Source organism: Nesoenas mayeri, assembly GCF_963082525.1.
Source record: "Nesoenas mayeri genome assembly, chromosome: 15".
Classification (NCBI taxonomy): Eukaryota; Metazoa; Chordata; class Aves; order Columbiformes; family Columbidae; genus Nesoenas; species Nesoenas mayeri.
In genome coordinates, this window is record NC_137559.1 from 9,839,711 (window position 1) to 9,857,715 (window position 18,005).

An 18,005-nucleotide genomic window follows, 5' to 3' on the forward strand; every position below is an offset into this window, starting at 1 on the left:
ATAAACCTTTTTTAAATATATCTTCTAGGAGAATATTTCATAGCTTGAGACATACTCAGCCACCAAGAAAACAATGAAAGCTTTCTAGGGAATAATGGTCTCTACTGCCTGCCAAGGCTAGGTCTGTACTGACAATGGAAGAGGTAACAGGACTTAATATATTTGTTTTTCCATTAGCATATCTAAGACTTCAGACATTTCTTTTACAAAAACCTACCATAAAATCCATTCTGGACTGTGCTGATGCCATACTGAGCCCTCCAGAGGGATGGATCTAGTGCTTGGGCTAGTTTAGGATCCTCTGGCCCCAGTAAATCTATCAGCTTCTTCACAGCGTTTGGTCTCTGAAGACACAGTACAAGAGCAGTGCCCGAGGTAAGGTAGGTGCAATGGGCTTCTAAAACAGCAGGATCCTGAAAAGAAATAACAGAGAGGCAACAGGTCATAATGAGCGGTGTTGGTGAGTGCAGGGTTCATCCCAGCTTTCCTTTGGTTAGACCCATCCCAGTTTGAAGCAAACAGATCTGCCACTACCCTGCTTTTTCTCCTCTTTGCAATATATGTGCAAATCATCATTCAGCCCCCTGTAGGTTTTAATTCTATTTTTGAACCTTTCTAAAAGCACCAGAGTGTGGCAATTCTCTAGATAAAACATTTCTGAAAAAACATCCCACCGTGCCACTTAAAAATACAGAGATAAAATACTTCAAGGCCTCTTTCACTTTTCTATCATACAAAACCATTCACTGACTTTGACCCAAATCGTCTCTCACTTGCATCCCTTCTAAACTGTATTTCTAAGAAGTAGGCTATAAACTCAAAACCATTGGCTCAATCCTTATATTCTCTCCTGCATTTAAAAATGAAAAATTATCCATGAGAAAGTCCCCCTGTTCTTAAATTGGTCAGTTATGTAAGGGATGCGATCCACGTTGTGATGTTTGTCAAGCCTCCCACCCTATGGAAACCCAGAGCAAAGGAACTCCTGGGATTTCAGTCCCATCGCGTGACTGCACATGCAAAACATACAGGAAAGTTTCACAGGCTCTCCTGGGAGAACACAGCTCTGTTTAGATGAGGATGAAGAGTTTCAGCATGTCATTATATATTACAAAATTCTGACATTCATTCTGCTCTGTATAATACAAAATTAAACCTTTTTTGCATGAGAATTTTTGTCAGCTTAAAAAATATGTATATAGTCCACTTTTCTAAGGGCCTTCTCAGAAAACAGTGATCATGACTTAATGAAAACTTTCAAAAGGACTGGATAGAACATACCAAGATTCATCCATGGCAGAAACACATGCAAAAGAAAATGTTCAGAGACATGTTTTCTGCTAAACAAACCATAATAAACAAAATGTTTTTCTTCCAGAGCTTCTAAACAGTGCTTTTAGATCCACATAACAAACCCCTTTTGCCTCCATTTTCTTTCAGTTGTTCCCCAGAAAAGGTGCAGACTTTGAGTTAAAGACAATGTTGTTTCTAATTGCTACTGGTGGTGTCAGTGAGTTAAGGTGACTTCTTTCCTTCTGATACATCCTCACATCTGCTCTAGACTCTGCCAGCCAAATGATGCCTTTATTTACATCCTGCCTCTGCACCGTCTTCAAACCGTGTCCTCACTGACACCCAGCAGTTGTGGTGAGATTGCATGAGTGCAGCTGACTTGAATTCAGTGAGTAATTCTGGTGATGCAGACGGAGAGGAAGCTCCAGCTGTGTGCTGGCTCGGGAGGACTAACGGGATTAAAAAGCAGCAAAATTGTCCTTCTGCCTCTCCATTTAGAATCACAAGATAGGACTGGAGGGAATTCGTCAAGTTATTGAGTCCAGCGATCTGCTACTGCAGGTAATTGTATCAGGTAATCCTCAACAGAATGATCAGGTCCTGTTATAAAATCAAGCTTTATAGCTAGTGTCCAAACCCACAGATCTCTGCAGGACTGGATCTGCTGGGTAAGCACAGAAAGGAGATACATCCTCCCCAGGCAGAGCTCCCTCGGGAGCCATCGCTTCTCACCATCTGAACACAATCAGGTCACGCTAGGAGCTGAGCAGACAATGTCAGCACTATTTACCTGACCTTTATTTTTAAAAAATTATTATTAAACTTCAGATAAAAAGTATTATCATGGCTCCTGTGACTGGGTAACCTCAACAGACCAATCCATTATTTATTGTATGCCAAAAGCTACTTAGAAGCTGAATGTTAGTATTTAAGTTGAAAAAGTAATCATGCATCTGAAATCGTGTTGCTGAGGATTTCTGTCAGCCTGCATGTAAATAATACATTTGAAAGAGGAAGAAAATGCTAGGTAGTCTTGCTACCAGAGAATAAAACCCAATTCTGCTATCAAGTACTATGTACACAAAACAAACTGGCACATTGCAGAACACGTAGGAGTTTTCTAGAGATTTTTGGAGATTGATTTTGGACCAGGCTCTGGGTAAGGAGAGAAAAAGCCCTAGGCAGAATTCCTAGAAGGGTCAGACACACTGGCTTCATGTTCTTCAACAGAAGATGCTAAATTTCAGCAATTTGTCCCCATATTAAGACCCCCATTTTAAAAACAGCACTGTATCCCATTGCACCCTAAACTGAGAAACAGATCAACAATGAACATCAATTCAAATGCTTTACATGAAATTCAGCTGTGAAAGAGTTCTGCCCCCACCAGCTGCCATTGTAATGCTTACAAGCCAGATTTTCAAAATAACCCAGTCCCTGAAGCATGCTGAGGCTTTTTGAAAATCTATCTACTTATCTTGGGAGCTCAGGCTTTTTCAGCCCTCATGAGTGAAAGGCGTTTAGATGTGTTCTAAAAATGAAAAGGAGGCCCTGTACTGCAGAAAGCATTTCCTACTGTCCATTCCCCCTTGCCAGGGGCAGACTATTATCTCTGCTTTCTCACTTTCAAAACCTGCATTTTTTTCCGTGAACAAAACCCCGATAGTTTGTAATTTTTAAACTCCTTAGTCACCAGCTCTTCAAGGAAACTAAATCAACGCTCAACAGCTGCTCTAGTGTGTTAGAGAACTCCAAAAACAAGAGAAAATTTTTATGAAACAACCTCTCTTCAGATTTATCCCACACATATCTACATTACTTCCCGAGGTAGACATTTGGATTTTTTTAAAATGTTTTCTGTTTCAGATGATCAACTAAGCATTTTTGTAGCTAGTTGTACGATTAAAAGCCATATTGGAAAGCACTTCCCCATCAACTCTAATAGCCACTATATCCGTCTTACCAGTGGTCTGTAAATATTTAAAAATCAACTGCTTGTGCTCCATTGCTTTGCTATCGTGCAGAAAGTATTAATTGTTGTCAACTGACTGTTATGTTAGAGCACTCTCCTGACACCTTCCCATCTTCTTCTGGAAGCCTCTGTTAGAAATTTCTATATGAGAGTGTGCTATAAACCCTCCTGACCTAACTCAAGTGCAATATCAATTTTAAAGGCTTGTTTTCTGTCAAAGTTAATTGGTTAAATGTCTTCATGAAAGTAGTCAAATAACAAGGTTGGGTAGGGTTTTTTCTGTGTGTTTTTGTTTGCTTGTTTGTTGTTGTGGGTTTGTTGTTGTTGTTTGGGGGTTTTTGTATTGTTTAAGGGGACAAACATAATTAAACTCCTCTAAAATGCTCAGCTTTCAGTTTCCTGGCTTTCTCAGTATCTTTACATTCATCTCAGAATATTTGAGTTTGGGAAAAAAAAATTCTAATGCTATAAAAGAGCAAAAACATAAATCTAGTTTTAGATAACAAAAACCTTTAACACCTCAAGATTTAAGAACCCTCTTTATTGCCTATTAGACATAAGAAATGACACTAACTCAATTTTTTCTCTTTGCAGGTCATTTTTATAGACTCTTGAACACATGCCTCCTGGAACAGAGATTCAGCTGTATATATAATGTAATATAAGGTAACAGGGCTCCAGAGGTATAGATCCTCTGGCAGTGCAATGAATGTTTCCCTGCTCCCAGGTTCAAACACATGGAAGGAGAGGCAGACACACGTGCAGGGGGTGTGTTGTGCTCCTCAGATGTGCCCTACCTGGAATGACCTTGGGGAAGACGGAGACAACACCTGTTTTGCAGTTAGAGTCAGCATTGCAAATTAGCGACAACACAAATTCCTGGGAGGTCTGTATTGCCTGTATCTTCCAAACTTTTGTTTTAGAGAAACCAGGTCTGCTTCTTTATGGCATGCGATAAAAGAAACCGTCAGCATGTCAGCTTGCTTTGTGTCTGCTGCCAGTACAGATCTGATTGTGCTATATAGTTCACTTCAACAACTCACAAATCCCGGATGGGAATTATTGTTTTTTTCAGGAATGGATTTTTCACTTGCTAACATACTTCCCCACTCTGACCCCAAGCCAGTTTCTACCAGTTTCTTAACAAACCTGTTTCACTTCAGAAGAAAGGAGTCCTAAGGCAACGTCTGGTTCCAGGTTTATGTGTTTCATCCCAACGACTCTGAATTTTTCTAGGTCAAGTTTTCGGAGGATCCTTGCAAGACTGTGGCTCCAGGCACCAGGTTTGATCAGCAGCACTGTGCAAAGAATCTGGGCTCCTGTAACAAAGCACACCAGTGAAACCCAGAGCTCTCCTAAAAATGGAGGTAAAACATACAGCGATATTTGTTTACTAGCCTGGACAGACATCTGTAGAAGAGGGTTATCCAAAAGCTGGCATGAAGTTCACAAAAATTTGAACCAAACAAGTCCATTAAAAATATCTGTGCATATATGATTTTATTTTGTTTTGATTTGTTTAATTTTTAGTTTAAAAATATATCTAAAGCTGCCTAGGCTCGTAGATTTTTTTTTCAGGAAGTCTGCTCTGAGTCCAAAAAGTTTAGTGGCAGGTCTGTAGGATAAGACTGAACCCTTTATATTATAGATTAATGTTTTAAGAGGGATAAAATATTTCCTTTTACATTTTTCATGTGAACTGTAGTGATTATGTGATATAATCCTTGAGGCAGTTATTAAATTCTTATTACTCACAGTTTATCTCCCTGTGTTCTGTATCTCTCTGTTAGAGCTACATTTCACAGAGGCACTAACAAGTATGACAGGTCCCAATTAATGTTCTAAACCTATTACAAATAGAATGCGTTTACTAAAACTGAAATTTCAGCAAAAACTTTTTGTTACCGACAAAGCTCTCCCAGCAGAGCTGCCAGCCAGGTGCAGCACTTGCTGTGCTATGAGCAACAGAAAACAAGAGACCAATATAGTTTTGCTGTCTAATGATACAAAATGTACTAAAAAGCAGAAAATACCTAAATTTCATTTTTAAATGACAGCATTTTCAAGTTATTAGTTTCACTAACCTAAGTACCTTATTACTAGGAATATAGTTACCATTTTATCCTAATAATATCCTTTGAAGATTTACTGGCAACTGTGGTGTTGGAACCAGTCAGCTAGGACCATTAACTGCTGGTGCCTAACCATGGCAATTAGCGTGAAGCATGAGGTAACTGTACTGCTGGCTGCTAAAATTGATCCATGATTATCTGTTTGTGTACATAAAATGTCATTTTATGTTTCCTGTGCACCTCACTACTAATTATGCAGATGTCAATGCAACAAAGCAGCAACAATGCTACATATAATTTAATGCATACTGTTATTTTCAAATGGCAAGATGTATGTTGCTGGTTTATGAGAGAAAAATATGGGATCAAAAATAAAAAGCAAGATTACTACCCCCACACTAGATATGGAAACTTAACCCTTATTGTTCAGGGAACCCTTCTAGTAAAGATCTGCTATTTTCCTCGCATCATTCTTGAATAGAAAGGTTTAAGTGCCATAGCAACAGCCTGCAAGCTGCTTGGATCCACTCAGCTGCTCGCATACAGAACAGCAATCTCAACCCGTATACCATTACATGAGCGTTCATTGTCCTCAAGTTGTTTTATTCACCATCTGCTATGTTTCTGGGCAAACATTCTCATTCTTGTGGTATGTGAATCACTACATGCTGCATATTTATGTGCTTTAGACATTTCAGGAGGGATTTGTCTTATGTCACTTTGCCATCTTGGTTTGGTCAAAACCAAATATCATAAACAGGGAGAAGACCTTGCCACCTAGAGGTGGTTTTCTCTCCTTGGTGATTATGAGTAACAACTGTTAGAGAAAATACCACTATCTATCAATGGAACAGTGTCTATTGATCATTAATTACCAAAGGTGACTGCTTAGCAGACCTCAAACATGCCCTATATCCATCTCCAGTTCTGCCTGTTTAGTGACCTTTCCAGTTTTGCCCAAGTTGTCTGGTCTGTGGTTTGGTTTTCCACTTTGGAATATTTTTAGATCCCTTTCTCACAGCCAATGACTTTTTCCCAACAAAATTATTACATAGGTTTTGATTTCATTGTGTAACTGTGAAAAATACTGTGTATTTTATATACTATTTATATACAATACTTTAGAGATGTGTGTGGCTTAAAATAAGTGTGAACTCAAGAGAAGCAAATACCAGATTTCCTGGCATGCTTAAAAAAGAGCACATATCACTGCCTGTATTTGAGCCTAAGGAAGGAGTTGCTTTAACCCTTTTGCTTATTTTTGGTTGGTACATCTAGACAAGTTAATTCCACAAAGCTGTTATGAAATCACATTTTTCCATTTGCTCTTCTCTCACCTGTTTGCAAGTAGGTAAACAGGGATTCTGCATGGCATCTCTGGCTTGCTCCCACTAAATAAGAAAAGCAGATAGATTTGATTGGTACACATGTTCTGGGACAATCATTTGAGAATTCTGTTACCATCCTCACATAATGCACCCAACAGTGCAACAACACACTGTTATTTTTAAATGTTATACTGGGACATGCATGTGTTTCATTTCAGGTGTATAGGGACACCTTGGAAGATGACTTACTCACCATTTCTCCAGTAAGACCAATAGCATAGAGCAAAAAGGACTCCAAGTACTAAATCATGTTGAATCTTGGTTACATTTTCTGTGTCTTTCAGGGAGTGGGTAATGGTGGTTTTAAGCTACCTTTGTGCTCCCAATTTTTCAGTTTAGTTAGAAGCTGCCGTGTTTCCAGTGTAAGTCTGAGGAGCTCAGGTGTTTTGTTTAATGTCCCCTCCTGTGCTCTTGGAAGCAAAGGAGGGCTATGTATTGTGACTACACGTCTATTGAGATCAGATCTGTTGTTCAGTCCTTTCCTCAGCTCTTCTGATAAAACCTCACTGACATTCCCCAAGCAGCACAGAATCATCGCTTCAGTGGTTCTTCATAAGAGCCGAGTGATAAAAAGGAGTCTGGTGAGTCAGAACTTACGACAAAAGCCTATATAGTAACGTTTCCTCAGTCTAACGTAAAACCTGCAGTGACCTGGAGAGGTGAGCAAAATTTAAGGCACTTCAAGGCATGTAAGAATTGAGAAGTTATCTAGGATTGGGGCACAATGAGGAGAAACTTTCATCAGATTGATAAAGGACTTCCTTTTCTAGTGATTGGCAACTTCAACCAGTATGACATGCAAGGTAGATAACAGAAAACTAAAATCTGTTCACCAAAACAAAATCATTACCATTCTTTTGTGTTTATTCCTGTCTGAATTCCATGTATTTCTATTTCCCAGAGCAATGTATCTGGAAGGTATCTAGTCAAAGTGTTCTTTTCTTTCACTGAGACCTTTTTCTTTTCCCACATGTCTTTCTTTTATTTTGCTGGAATAATAGAGTACATATAGAAGTTGTAATTCTTTAGCTCACATCCTCCCAGCACCATTTTTTTCATTAGTATTTGAGTTATTTGAAAGAACTTCTAGGATCTGTGAAGCATGTGGTGACTGGGGTGGCACTGTGATGCAAAGAACAGAGTCCCTGTCTGAGATGTAGGAAATGTGCATTTTGCTCTGTCACTCAGTTGTTGGACAATGGCAATCAACACATTTCACCCTTCTAGGCTTCAATCATCCCTCCTTAAAACACAGTGAAACTCAACTTCTTTGAGATCTAAATCTGAAAAGGGCTACTAAAGAGCTGGCATTAATTACTCTTCTAGCCTACATCCCACACCAGCCTCAGGCAGGTCATCCAGATATGCCCAGAACTGCGCAGAATGGTGCAGTACTACCACCTTACCCCAGTACAAAGCAGACCCATCTGGCCTTTCCTTCCTGATTGCTTGGGATTATGATGTCTAACCAAAGATTTACTAATCTCATTTTGATGACTATGGCAGAAGACATGGAGCTATAGGTTTCTTCAATCTATTTTAAGACTATGAAATTATTTTTTTTTTTATCCAAGAAGCAACTGGTGCACACCTCTGATCTTACCTTCAGCCCTGGACCTCTTGCTAGGTGGTGGCAGGTATTTCATAGCAGGGCAGTGTTCTGCATCTGTAAAAGGAAGGAGATGTATTTTTATGAATTCACAGATGGGGACCTTCACTGTTTGTTGAGGCAGGGTGTGATGAAGGCAACTTTATTTAGCAAGGGAAATGGCAGACGTTTGACCAGCTGCAAAATACTGAAAAGCTGTTCTCTAGCACAGAGACCTCTCCATTCCTTCCACAACAACAAAAATAGGAGGAAAAAAACATAATCACTTTGAAAAGGAGAGAGTGCAGGATGCTGAAGTCATGCTTCAGCTATGCTCCTATGTTCTTGACAATGGCTTTGGTGGGAAAGGCTGGCATTGTGATTACAACCTCCCTCGATAAACTGATCTCACAGTTCTGTTTTCCTCTTATCCCATTTTTAAATCTCAAGATAATTCTAATGAAGGGCAGCAATGCATGAATTCTTATAGCTTTATACAGTAATTTAAGGTGTCTGATGCCTTCTTTTTTGAAGGCTTCCTCTTCTTCCTCTCCAGTCTGACATCAAACACCCACATAGTTCATTGTCAAATCTAACTTTTGTGAGACTAGAACGAATACCATTTTCCTGACACCACCACATTTTCTTCTTTCTATTCAGTAAAGTCAATTTATAATCCAGTGCTACATAAGCACTATGTGTTTGACACAAGTATCTTAAGTTTGTGTTGACAACAAAGGACCTTTCTTCCCCACAAAAAGATAGGAGAAGAGCTATAAATTACAAAGCATGAATGCACTTCTGGAACTGTGTCACTTCTCCTCAGTTGATACACGGTGTTACCACAGTCTTGATTTATCTCTGTTTCTGAATGATCAGAAATCATCAGGCTCAGAACAGTTTATCTTTAGGTGTGAGGAGTCAGGCTTCCTCAAGAATGGAGGTGATATGCCAATATATTTCACATTAGAAGACAACAGTGGGAGCTCATTCTCTGCTGCTCAAAAGCGACCGATATCAGTAACACTACAGTCTGCACAGTGATTTAGTTTAACTAGGTGTGGCTACACATTTATTGCTACAGGCAGAAAGCAGCAGGTTTACTATGCTAAAATATCAATGCTAGCATATATCATTGAAATTAGACAACAAAGGTCTCCATTCCTCATGAGCTCTTCATTCTCTTCTAGAATTAAAAAAAAAAAGGCTCAAGATATCTGCTTTCTTCAGCTCTTGCAGATTGGTACTAACTTTGTCTGAGTACAGCAGCAAAGTTGGGGAATCTAGCCTCAAGAATGTAGGTGTTGCAATCTGGTGCCCACATTTAGGTGAGACAGATCTTGGCCTCTGTTTCCCAATTTCTCTTACAAACAGAGACAAAATGCATAGTATTATGTATAGGTCCTGCAAACTGCTATAATATCTCTTTAGTATCTATGGAGCACCTTGAGATCTTCAGAAAGGGCACCAGGCCATACATAGCCACATTAAATTAATGGGCCATCTTGCAGAACACCTCACCCAGCTCCTGCTGATTTAATATCCCTCCTCATTATTCAGCCAAGCATGGAATTTAACCCCAAATCATTAAGTTTTCCTGTGCCTGAGAAACCCATAGCAATGGATTCTTTTGTCCAAGTTTAAGAAATCTCCAAGCACCTTACACCTGAAGACATCATAAATGGTAAAAACATGTCTTACCAGTTACAAAATCTGTCTCTGTGAAGAAGAAGATGGCTTGTCTGAATGTCACCTCTGGGGTCAAGGCCATTACTGTCTGTAGAAGACTGCCACTTTCACTTGGCTTCTCCCTGCATTGCGTTAATCTCTTCAATGCATCTGCGAGAACTTTGAAGGCATTGATCCGCCGTAATGCACACACAAGGACTGGGCTTGACATCAGTATATCAAGGCTTCTTTGCCAGGAAGTATCTCCAGCCTCAAAGGGGGTTATTTCTCTGGCCTGAAGTCCAGTTAGATGGGGCAACCACTTCAGACCTAGGAGCTCAAATCCCGAATCGGGTCTTTCTGCAAGTCAAGAGAAATCTGTTTAGCGTCAGTTGACAGCATGTGTTTCATAGAAGCTGCGTTTGCCTTTGGAGACAAGTGTTCTACATTCACATTGATTTTTTTTGTTGTTGTTGTTTTTAACTAGACAACAAGTTCCAAAGCTGCTTTTACTTTACCCCCTATTGCATCCAAAATGGACCATAATGCAGATATATACTGGGAGAACCCACAAGATACAAATGCTAGGAAATTACATTACAGTGAAAACAAAAAATGGGCTATCTGGGTAATCAACAGGGAGCCACAGAGAATAAGTGCCATGATTTGATTAGAGAACACAGCTAATGGAGAAGAGTTGAAAGGGAAACACTGAGAATACACTGATAACAATGTGGTTTGACACAATATAATCCAAAATTATAGATCCTTTACCAGCTCTCATAACATTTCATTGTAAGCTATATTCATTACAGTAAAAAGCTACAATTTAATGCTGACTTGTCTCTAAAGTAGTTTAAATGTTGTTGTGTTTGTAAAGTAGTCTTTCTTCCAATGTAGCAAAATATTTAGGGCCTTAGTCCATGAGTGCAAGTTTCTAGAAGTTTTTGTCAGCTAGAATCTCCTCCTCACCTACTGTCATACAGAATTTACTCCATATTATTACAGTAAGAGAGTAGGATACAACATGGTATAAGACAGTGCCAGACTTCTGCCCTTTGTTGGTACACTTCCTGTATTATTACACTTTGATGCAATCTGTACCATGAAATTATATAAAGTCATTATCCTGCTCAGTACTTCACAGCGCTCTTCATGCATTTGTAAGCATTTATCACAGGGGATGGTGTCATTATTCCTCCTCTGTGCATGAGAAAACAAGCATGAAGTGGTGAAGTCTCTTTCTTCTGCTTGCAAAGGATGTCAGTGGACAGAACAGAGTTTGCGACTTCTGAATTCCTGTTGCTGTGCCCCAGTTACACAGCAGTATTATCTCCCAGTACTTACGGGAGACACAACGCTCTGGATTACATAAAAGGTTTAGTAAACCTAAGCACATTTTTGAACTAATGTGACACTCTCTGAAGAAAATGATGCCCACCTGAGCTGTTTGCATTATGAAAAGTGGCCTTGTCTATGACTGACTAGCCATGATAAATTCTACAGTTCTTTAGACAAGAAACCCGTCTTCCTTCCTGAGGCCCCTTCTACCACATTTTTCATAATGTTTCTGCTATGATAAAAATAGCTAAACATGGTAAACCTTTCCTGACAAACCTCTGCTGATCTCCCCAAGACCTGCGATCACCTGCACTCTGAGATTGGTTCCTGTCCCCAGGAAGAAGGATCTGGTGAAGGAGCTCTCCGGCATTCTTCATAGCATCCACTCCAACCAGCGTCAGCACGACAACTTGCTCCATGTCAGGGTCGGAAGCATACGTTCGATTGCGTAAAAGATCCAGAGGAATGTTATGGGGGTCTGGCACTGCACTGAGGTTTCCTCCTACCCAGGGAGATCACCAAAACAAGTTACCCCACAAAAATAAATCTCAAGTCTTTTTTAGTGTGAAGGAACCAACCAGTTCTTGATTGAGCAAAGGCCAGTGCCTCGCTGTGATACTGCTCCTCACACTGCAGCTCAGCATGGCCAGAAAAACAACCATGCACAAGGAGCAGTATCACAGCCAACCCTTATTAATTAGTCACACTCCTTAAGTTGAATTACTTTTTGCCACATAAAGCAAATCTATTCAGTCCTAATTTTGATAGCCTTATTCACACTATAAAACAGAGTTGATAGATCTATACCAAAATTATTTCAGGAGTCAATTCCAGATTGATAACTAATGACTGACTGCACATTAACTTGATATTTCATTTTGCTTTCTAGAAGATTACACAGCATACAATCGAGGGCTAGATGGGGTCTGTTACAATATTGTCCATATACTCATGGTCCTATCAGGGACAGTATAGCCTGCAGAATCCCTAGCCCATCAGAAACTTATGTTTGATTCCACACTGTTTCACTAAATTATTATTTAAGTAATTGTACGGATTGCATCTATTTGCTTAGCTATTCTTACATCTTATCATTTCATAATAGCAGAAAATTGTGAATGACATCCATTTGATTACTGTTTTTCCTTGCGATGTAGTGTTACTTTGGTTTTGGAGAGCAATATACTTCAATTTAAAATTCTGATACTCAACATTTAAAATAAATACATTAATTTAGCTATATTAATCTGCCAAATAACCAAGAAAACACTACCTGTAGTTAGTGAAATAAACATCTGATTACTGTGACCTCCAAGTATATAGAACTAGTAGATTTAAGACTCTCCCACCCATTTGAGTCATACTGAATGTGAAAACATATTTACTTGTTTTTTCAAGTCCTATCAGTTTCATAGCTTTGAATGATTGAGTTACTGAAATGAATTCAACCGTATAAACTGAAATTAAGAACATCTGAGTAAAGTGAAATGAAAAAGTGCCTTCTCTGCACCTATGGAAGAAACTACAGTTGCCAACATATATCACTTCAATAAGTTCTAGTTCTACATGCTTAACCACCAACTTATCTCGTTTTAATATTTTGACTTATCTTGAAATTAAAAAATATGTATTGATGAATATTAATCTTGTAACTATGGTTGGTGGTTTAAGGCTTAATGGGTTGTTATCATGTCACATTTAAATAACATATTTTCCCATATATTTTTTAATTTGCTTTAAAAAAATGTATTCCCATTTTACTTTTCTATTGATTCTTCCATTCATTACTCAGCAAGAGAAGACATCCAAAGAGAGTTACTATGATTGACAGACAGCAGAACACTAAACAAGTTATTATAGACAATAAGCATATTTGTAATGTCCTTCTCATTCAGGAAAATCCCCTAATAAGGTTGTCAGACCTTATGAAAGTAAGAACAATGCATTTCCCATAGCTTTGACCTACCCAGTGTCTGCAGCAAGGGCTCGGTGTAAGGAACCACATGAAACCAGATGGAGGGGTCCAGCCCAGCGGTAGCAGGCAGGCCACTCTGCCCGTTGCTAAGAAGGCCTTGCTTTGCCAGTTCATTCCTCAGCCCTGTTCATAGAACACAAGAAAATGTTGTGTGATGCAGTTAGATATGAAAACATACCAAATGTTTTGATTCACCTGACCACAGTTTCATTACGGAGACATTAATGTGCGTCATGCTGAACTTACCTAAGAGACATGAAACACAACTTAACTATCCCCTCTCCCACAAATCATATTCACTTACAGCAGGGCAAATGGCTGTTGAAAATTGTGGCTTGAACACGGCTTTCTCTGGAGACACCTCTGCTTTGTGCCCAGCACCCTAGTTGTTCCTATTACTTTCTAACTCCTGCTATGAACTGAAATGTGGAACAAATGCATGGAAGATGCTACCAGCTCTTGAATTACAGTTAGTGTCTTAAATAAGTTGCAGTCCCCAAGGGAGAGAAGTCACAAATCTTGAGCCCAGTGCTCAAGTGCAGGCCCTCAAAGTGTCTTGTACCCCCAGGTGCAAGGCCAGTGTCCTGTACCCTGCACAGCACCACGTGGCCACAAAGTCACTGGTAGGATTACAAACCTGAACAGAAACATCATGTTCTGCTCCTGTAACTCCCAGTCTGGAAAACACCCATTCCACAGCACTTTTAGAGACACTAAGTGCTTGAAACTGGCAATTTCTCAGTTCCCATTCTTCCTCCAAAAGGCTGGGCTACACACAGGCAGTACATTAAGGTACTGGCATATAGTATATTTTCACAACAATTAGTTCAGCTTTCTGTAATAATATTTCAGACCACAGTTTTAAAGGCTTGTTATTTAAAAAATTACTTTGTATACGTTTTCTTTCTACAAGCCTGTCAAAAATTTACTACAGTGTAGCACGGGAAATGGATTATTAGCGCTAGAGGCTGATGGCAAACCTTAGACATCAAACACAGAACTGACAAGAGATTTGAGCTTGTACCATTGGCAATCACCTACCTGTTTTTCAAAATTCAGTGGCATGAGTAACCAAAAAATGTGCCATTGCTGCCACAGCAGCATTACCTGCTGTTTATTCAAAATCAATGCATGGCAAAAAGTAAAGCTTGGACAAAAGTTTATGTTCTTTGAGCCTCAAGACAGAGATCTGTTACTCAAAGACATCTATATCTGCTCTATTTCAGGAATGATTGTTGAATTTTTCCTTGCTTTGAAAACTGGACAAGGTTCAAGACCTTGAAGAGGTAACTGCTTTTCAGGGCCATTGATTACAAATGCAAAATTTTTTAGTGTGGTATTTACCATCCTCAAATCCTAGTGCTATTCTATACTTCCCAGAGGCCAAATCAAAGCTTATGGGACAAGAATGTTGGCTTCCCCTCTCCAGGGCTCCGGATATGGACTAAGGTATCTCTGTAGATCAGTTCTGAAGCAACCATAGAACACACGGGAAGAGGGATTTGCAAAATCCGTCTACAAACAAAAGAACAAATATCTGAGCTCTCTACAATGAGGGAAAACATTTTACCTTTCCAGAATACCCTTTGTTCCAGTGCCCACCTATATATATCTAGTGGAAAGTTCCCTATGCAAAACATGAACACTGTAAACATAATCTGTGGCACTTTGTGAGAAAAGTGGCAGAAACTGTACTTCTCTAATGAGCAACTTTCCTTGGGTCTACAGGCAGCAGGTGACACAGTGCTGTAATTAGTCTGCTGTGATTAATCTGCTGTGCCTGTACATGTTTTCAGAACGTTCTGTGATAGTCTCGGGAGAAAAAGCAGAAGACTTTTTGAATTGTCATTTTTTCCAAACCTCTAAACTTTCTTTTCTATTGTGGATGGATTAAAGGAAGTAATCAGGCAGTGGATGAATGTCTCCATCATGTGTGGTGGTGTTAATGGAGGGGTCAGCAAATGTGATCCTCTTCTCAGCAGTGGTGTCTAAAGGGGACGTTGCAGAAAACAGGTTCAGGAATGGACTGGACTCTCCTCCTGCAGGCAACACGCTCACTGCCAGAGCAGGAAGCAGCATGCAGGGCAGGTTCTTTGTTCCCTACTAATCACTGCTGTTGCCTGGGATCTTCCCCACTTGAGACCAATGTCAGCTCCTCCTTAAAAAAACTAAGCAACACTTTTCCAGAACCAGAGCCTCAGAACAGAGCTCTGACTCAAGTAAGATGATTTGGGACAGCAATTCGTCTCTTTTTTGACAGTACCTACATATAAATGAGTTACAGTTCAGGTGCTTGGGAGTCAGAAGTATGCAGAACTCAGGACTGAGGTTGACAGGATCAGATGCTATCCTCAGGCTCAGTGGCACATACGTATTTTTACTACCCTACCCCTCCGTGTAATAACACCAAAGAGGAGGTTATTGAGATGGTGAAGCCGGGTCCATTATGGAGGTTTACAGCAGGAAGCCAAGAGACAAGGGTCACAAATTCCAACAAGATGAGGTTTCAACTTGACATAAAGGAAGAACAGCTCCCCATAAGGATGGTCAAGCATTGGAACAAAGGCCCAGAGATGTGGGGGAACCTCAGTTCTCGCAGATTTTCAAGACCTGAGTGAAAAAAGGCCTGGGCATCCTGATCCAAATTTATTGCTGCTGCTGTGTTGAGCAGGACATTGGAAGAGAGACCTTCTGAGGTCCCTTCCAACATGAGTTACGCTATGATTCTAAGTTCAAGGGGGCTCCAGTGCTGAAGATCAATCAACAGATAAAGATCAACCTGTTCCATTGGATATGTAGTAGTGACCAATTTACACATAGGTGTGGAGATACATATAGCAAAACTATAAGATATAGTGATATACTGATATTCTCAGTAAATATTCCCTGCAGTGTAACAGCTGTGGTTAGACTGTTCATGTTTAGCTCACACACACTGAAATGCAAACCTTTTCAATGCTGTTGAGCAGTGAAAGCATTACCTGTTACCAATGCGGGAACGTGATGACTTGCATTCTCCTTTCTCAGCAACAAGATGAGACAGTGCATGCGTGGTTCAGGAGAAAGCTCTCCTCTTGCAGAACAGGTACCAGGTGAACTTGAAATCTTGCTAGGGCAAAATACAGAAATCTGAAATAATGAGGGTTAGATTAGATAATAAATCCAGATGTAATCACTATAGGGCTCCAGCAAATATCTAAATTATGATGGCATAAGATACAGCTCTCCAGCTGAGCCATAGTAACTTCCAGTAGCTGGATGTTCATCTGTTCATGAGACAGAGGAATGTAATTTAAACCTCAGGGAAGAAGTTTAACATAAAAGTGTTCTGCCTTGCAACTGGGCTGGACTAAAACCAGAACAGTTATAGCTGAGTTGATATGTGGTACCATCCTAAGTCATTGAGGCAAAAATGATCTTGAGTCCCAAATGAAGGGATGATTTTTCAGAAACATTTAGCTCCAAACAGCACATTGAATCAATAGTTGCTGCTGTTAACGTCTTAAATGGCTGTTTAGGAGCATACTCCAAATATTTGGCTATTCAGGCTGTAGTATCCCATAAATAATTTATGCTTATTCTACAAAAATATTATGGGCAGAGGCAGCGTTATTCCTCAGGCTTGATCATAGAACAAGCAGAAAAGAGGGGCTTTGTATGCAGTTTAATTTACAAAATGATGCATTTACTGACTGACACAGCAAACAGCCCTAAGTATGATAACTTAAAGGGGTCCACTCCTTTGTAAGAGAAGGTGTCACGTGATTCCTGGGTGATTTATTGTGTAAGAAGTGCAGAATCGGACTTCTTGCATACATTAATGTTGACCGAAATCTTGCATTTATGATTACTGCTGTTTCCTTAGGCTGACTTGTCAAAATGCCAGCTGTACTCTAACTCAAATCTATCGTGATGTTAGACAGAGGCTCAGAGAAAAATAGAAAAAAAGTTAATTTTGACAATAGGAAAAATCTTTTTGCAACTCATCTGGAATGCATTAAACTAGGAGACTTCATGCTGAAAGGCCATAAGCAGTCCCAGAGGGACTGGAAAGTACATAATCAAACATTAGTCGGTTAGAGGAAGACTATTGGTCTGAATACACATTCGCAGATCAGAAATTGTTACTGTGGTTTATGGGGCTACTGCCTGCTCTTGCTTATTTTGAGATCAATGGTAAAATTCATATTTGCCTTAGCAGGAAGAGGCCCAATTATGAATTTACACTTTTGTTCTCAGTGAGAGGCTGAGGCCTGGTGGGATTTTTCTACTAAAGAAAAAAACAGCCCTGAAAGCAGAGTCCCAGTCACAGGAATATAGAGAACACAAGTGCTGGCTACCTAGTAAAGAGAGACTGAGTTTCCTTGAGAACACTTACTGGAGGAGTGTCGGCTCACACACCCATAAGCTCACAGCATAATTAGTTTCAGAACAACTGGTAGCTCAAGGTATCAACTGAGCTGTGCATTCTGTCCAGTACCTGACTTGTCATGCTCAGCACAACGGCTTGCTTGGGTGAAAGCTGCAGCTGTCTGATTCCTTGCAGAACAAACCCCCGATGAGTACAGACCGAAATCACAATACCGTATGCATGAGGAGATACCACAGGTGACACCATCAAAATGATGTCCCCTAGATCAAAAAGAGGGTAAGAAAAGCAGCATATTATTTCCACAGAAGCTGTGGTATCAATGTAACGCAACTCTCA

The 18,005-nt window shown here is 39.8% G+C and overlaps 1 protein-coding gene across 1 annotated transcript in view; it reads right to left on the reverse strand.

Moving 5' to 3' along the window:
- Positions 1–18,005, reverse strand: part of DNAAF8 (dynein axonemal assembly factor 8) — a gene marked incomplete at its 3' end in the record, with an annotated part of 87,929 nt that overhangs the window by 14,319 nt on the left and 55,605 nt on the right. The window contains exons 19-27 of the mRNA XM_080353977.1: positions 17,778–17,929; positions 16,279–16,426; positions 13,289–13,420; positions 11,630–11,824; positions 10,015–10,341; positions 8,329–8,391; positions 6,675–6,728; positions 4,415–4,584; positions 218–413 (exon numbers count right to left, since the gene is read on the reverse strand). Of these exons, the coding sequence (XP_080210103.1) occupies positions 218–413; positions 4,415–4,584; positions 6,675–6,728; positions 8,329–8,391; positions 10,015–10,341; positions 11,630–11,824; positions 13,289–13,420; positions 16,279–16,426; positions 17,778–17,929 (1,437 nt within the window). The remainder of the gene's footprint in view (positions 1–217; positions 414–4,414; positions 4,585–6,674; positions 6,729–8,328; positions 8,392–10,014; positions 10,342–11,629; positions 11,825–13,288; positions 13,421–16,278; positions 16,427–17,777; positions 17,930–18,005) is intronic.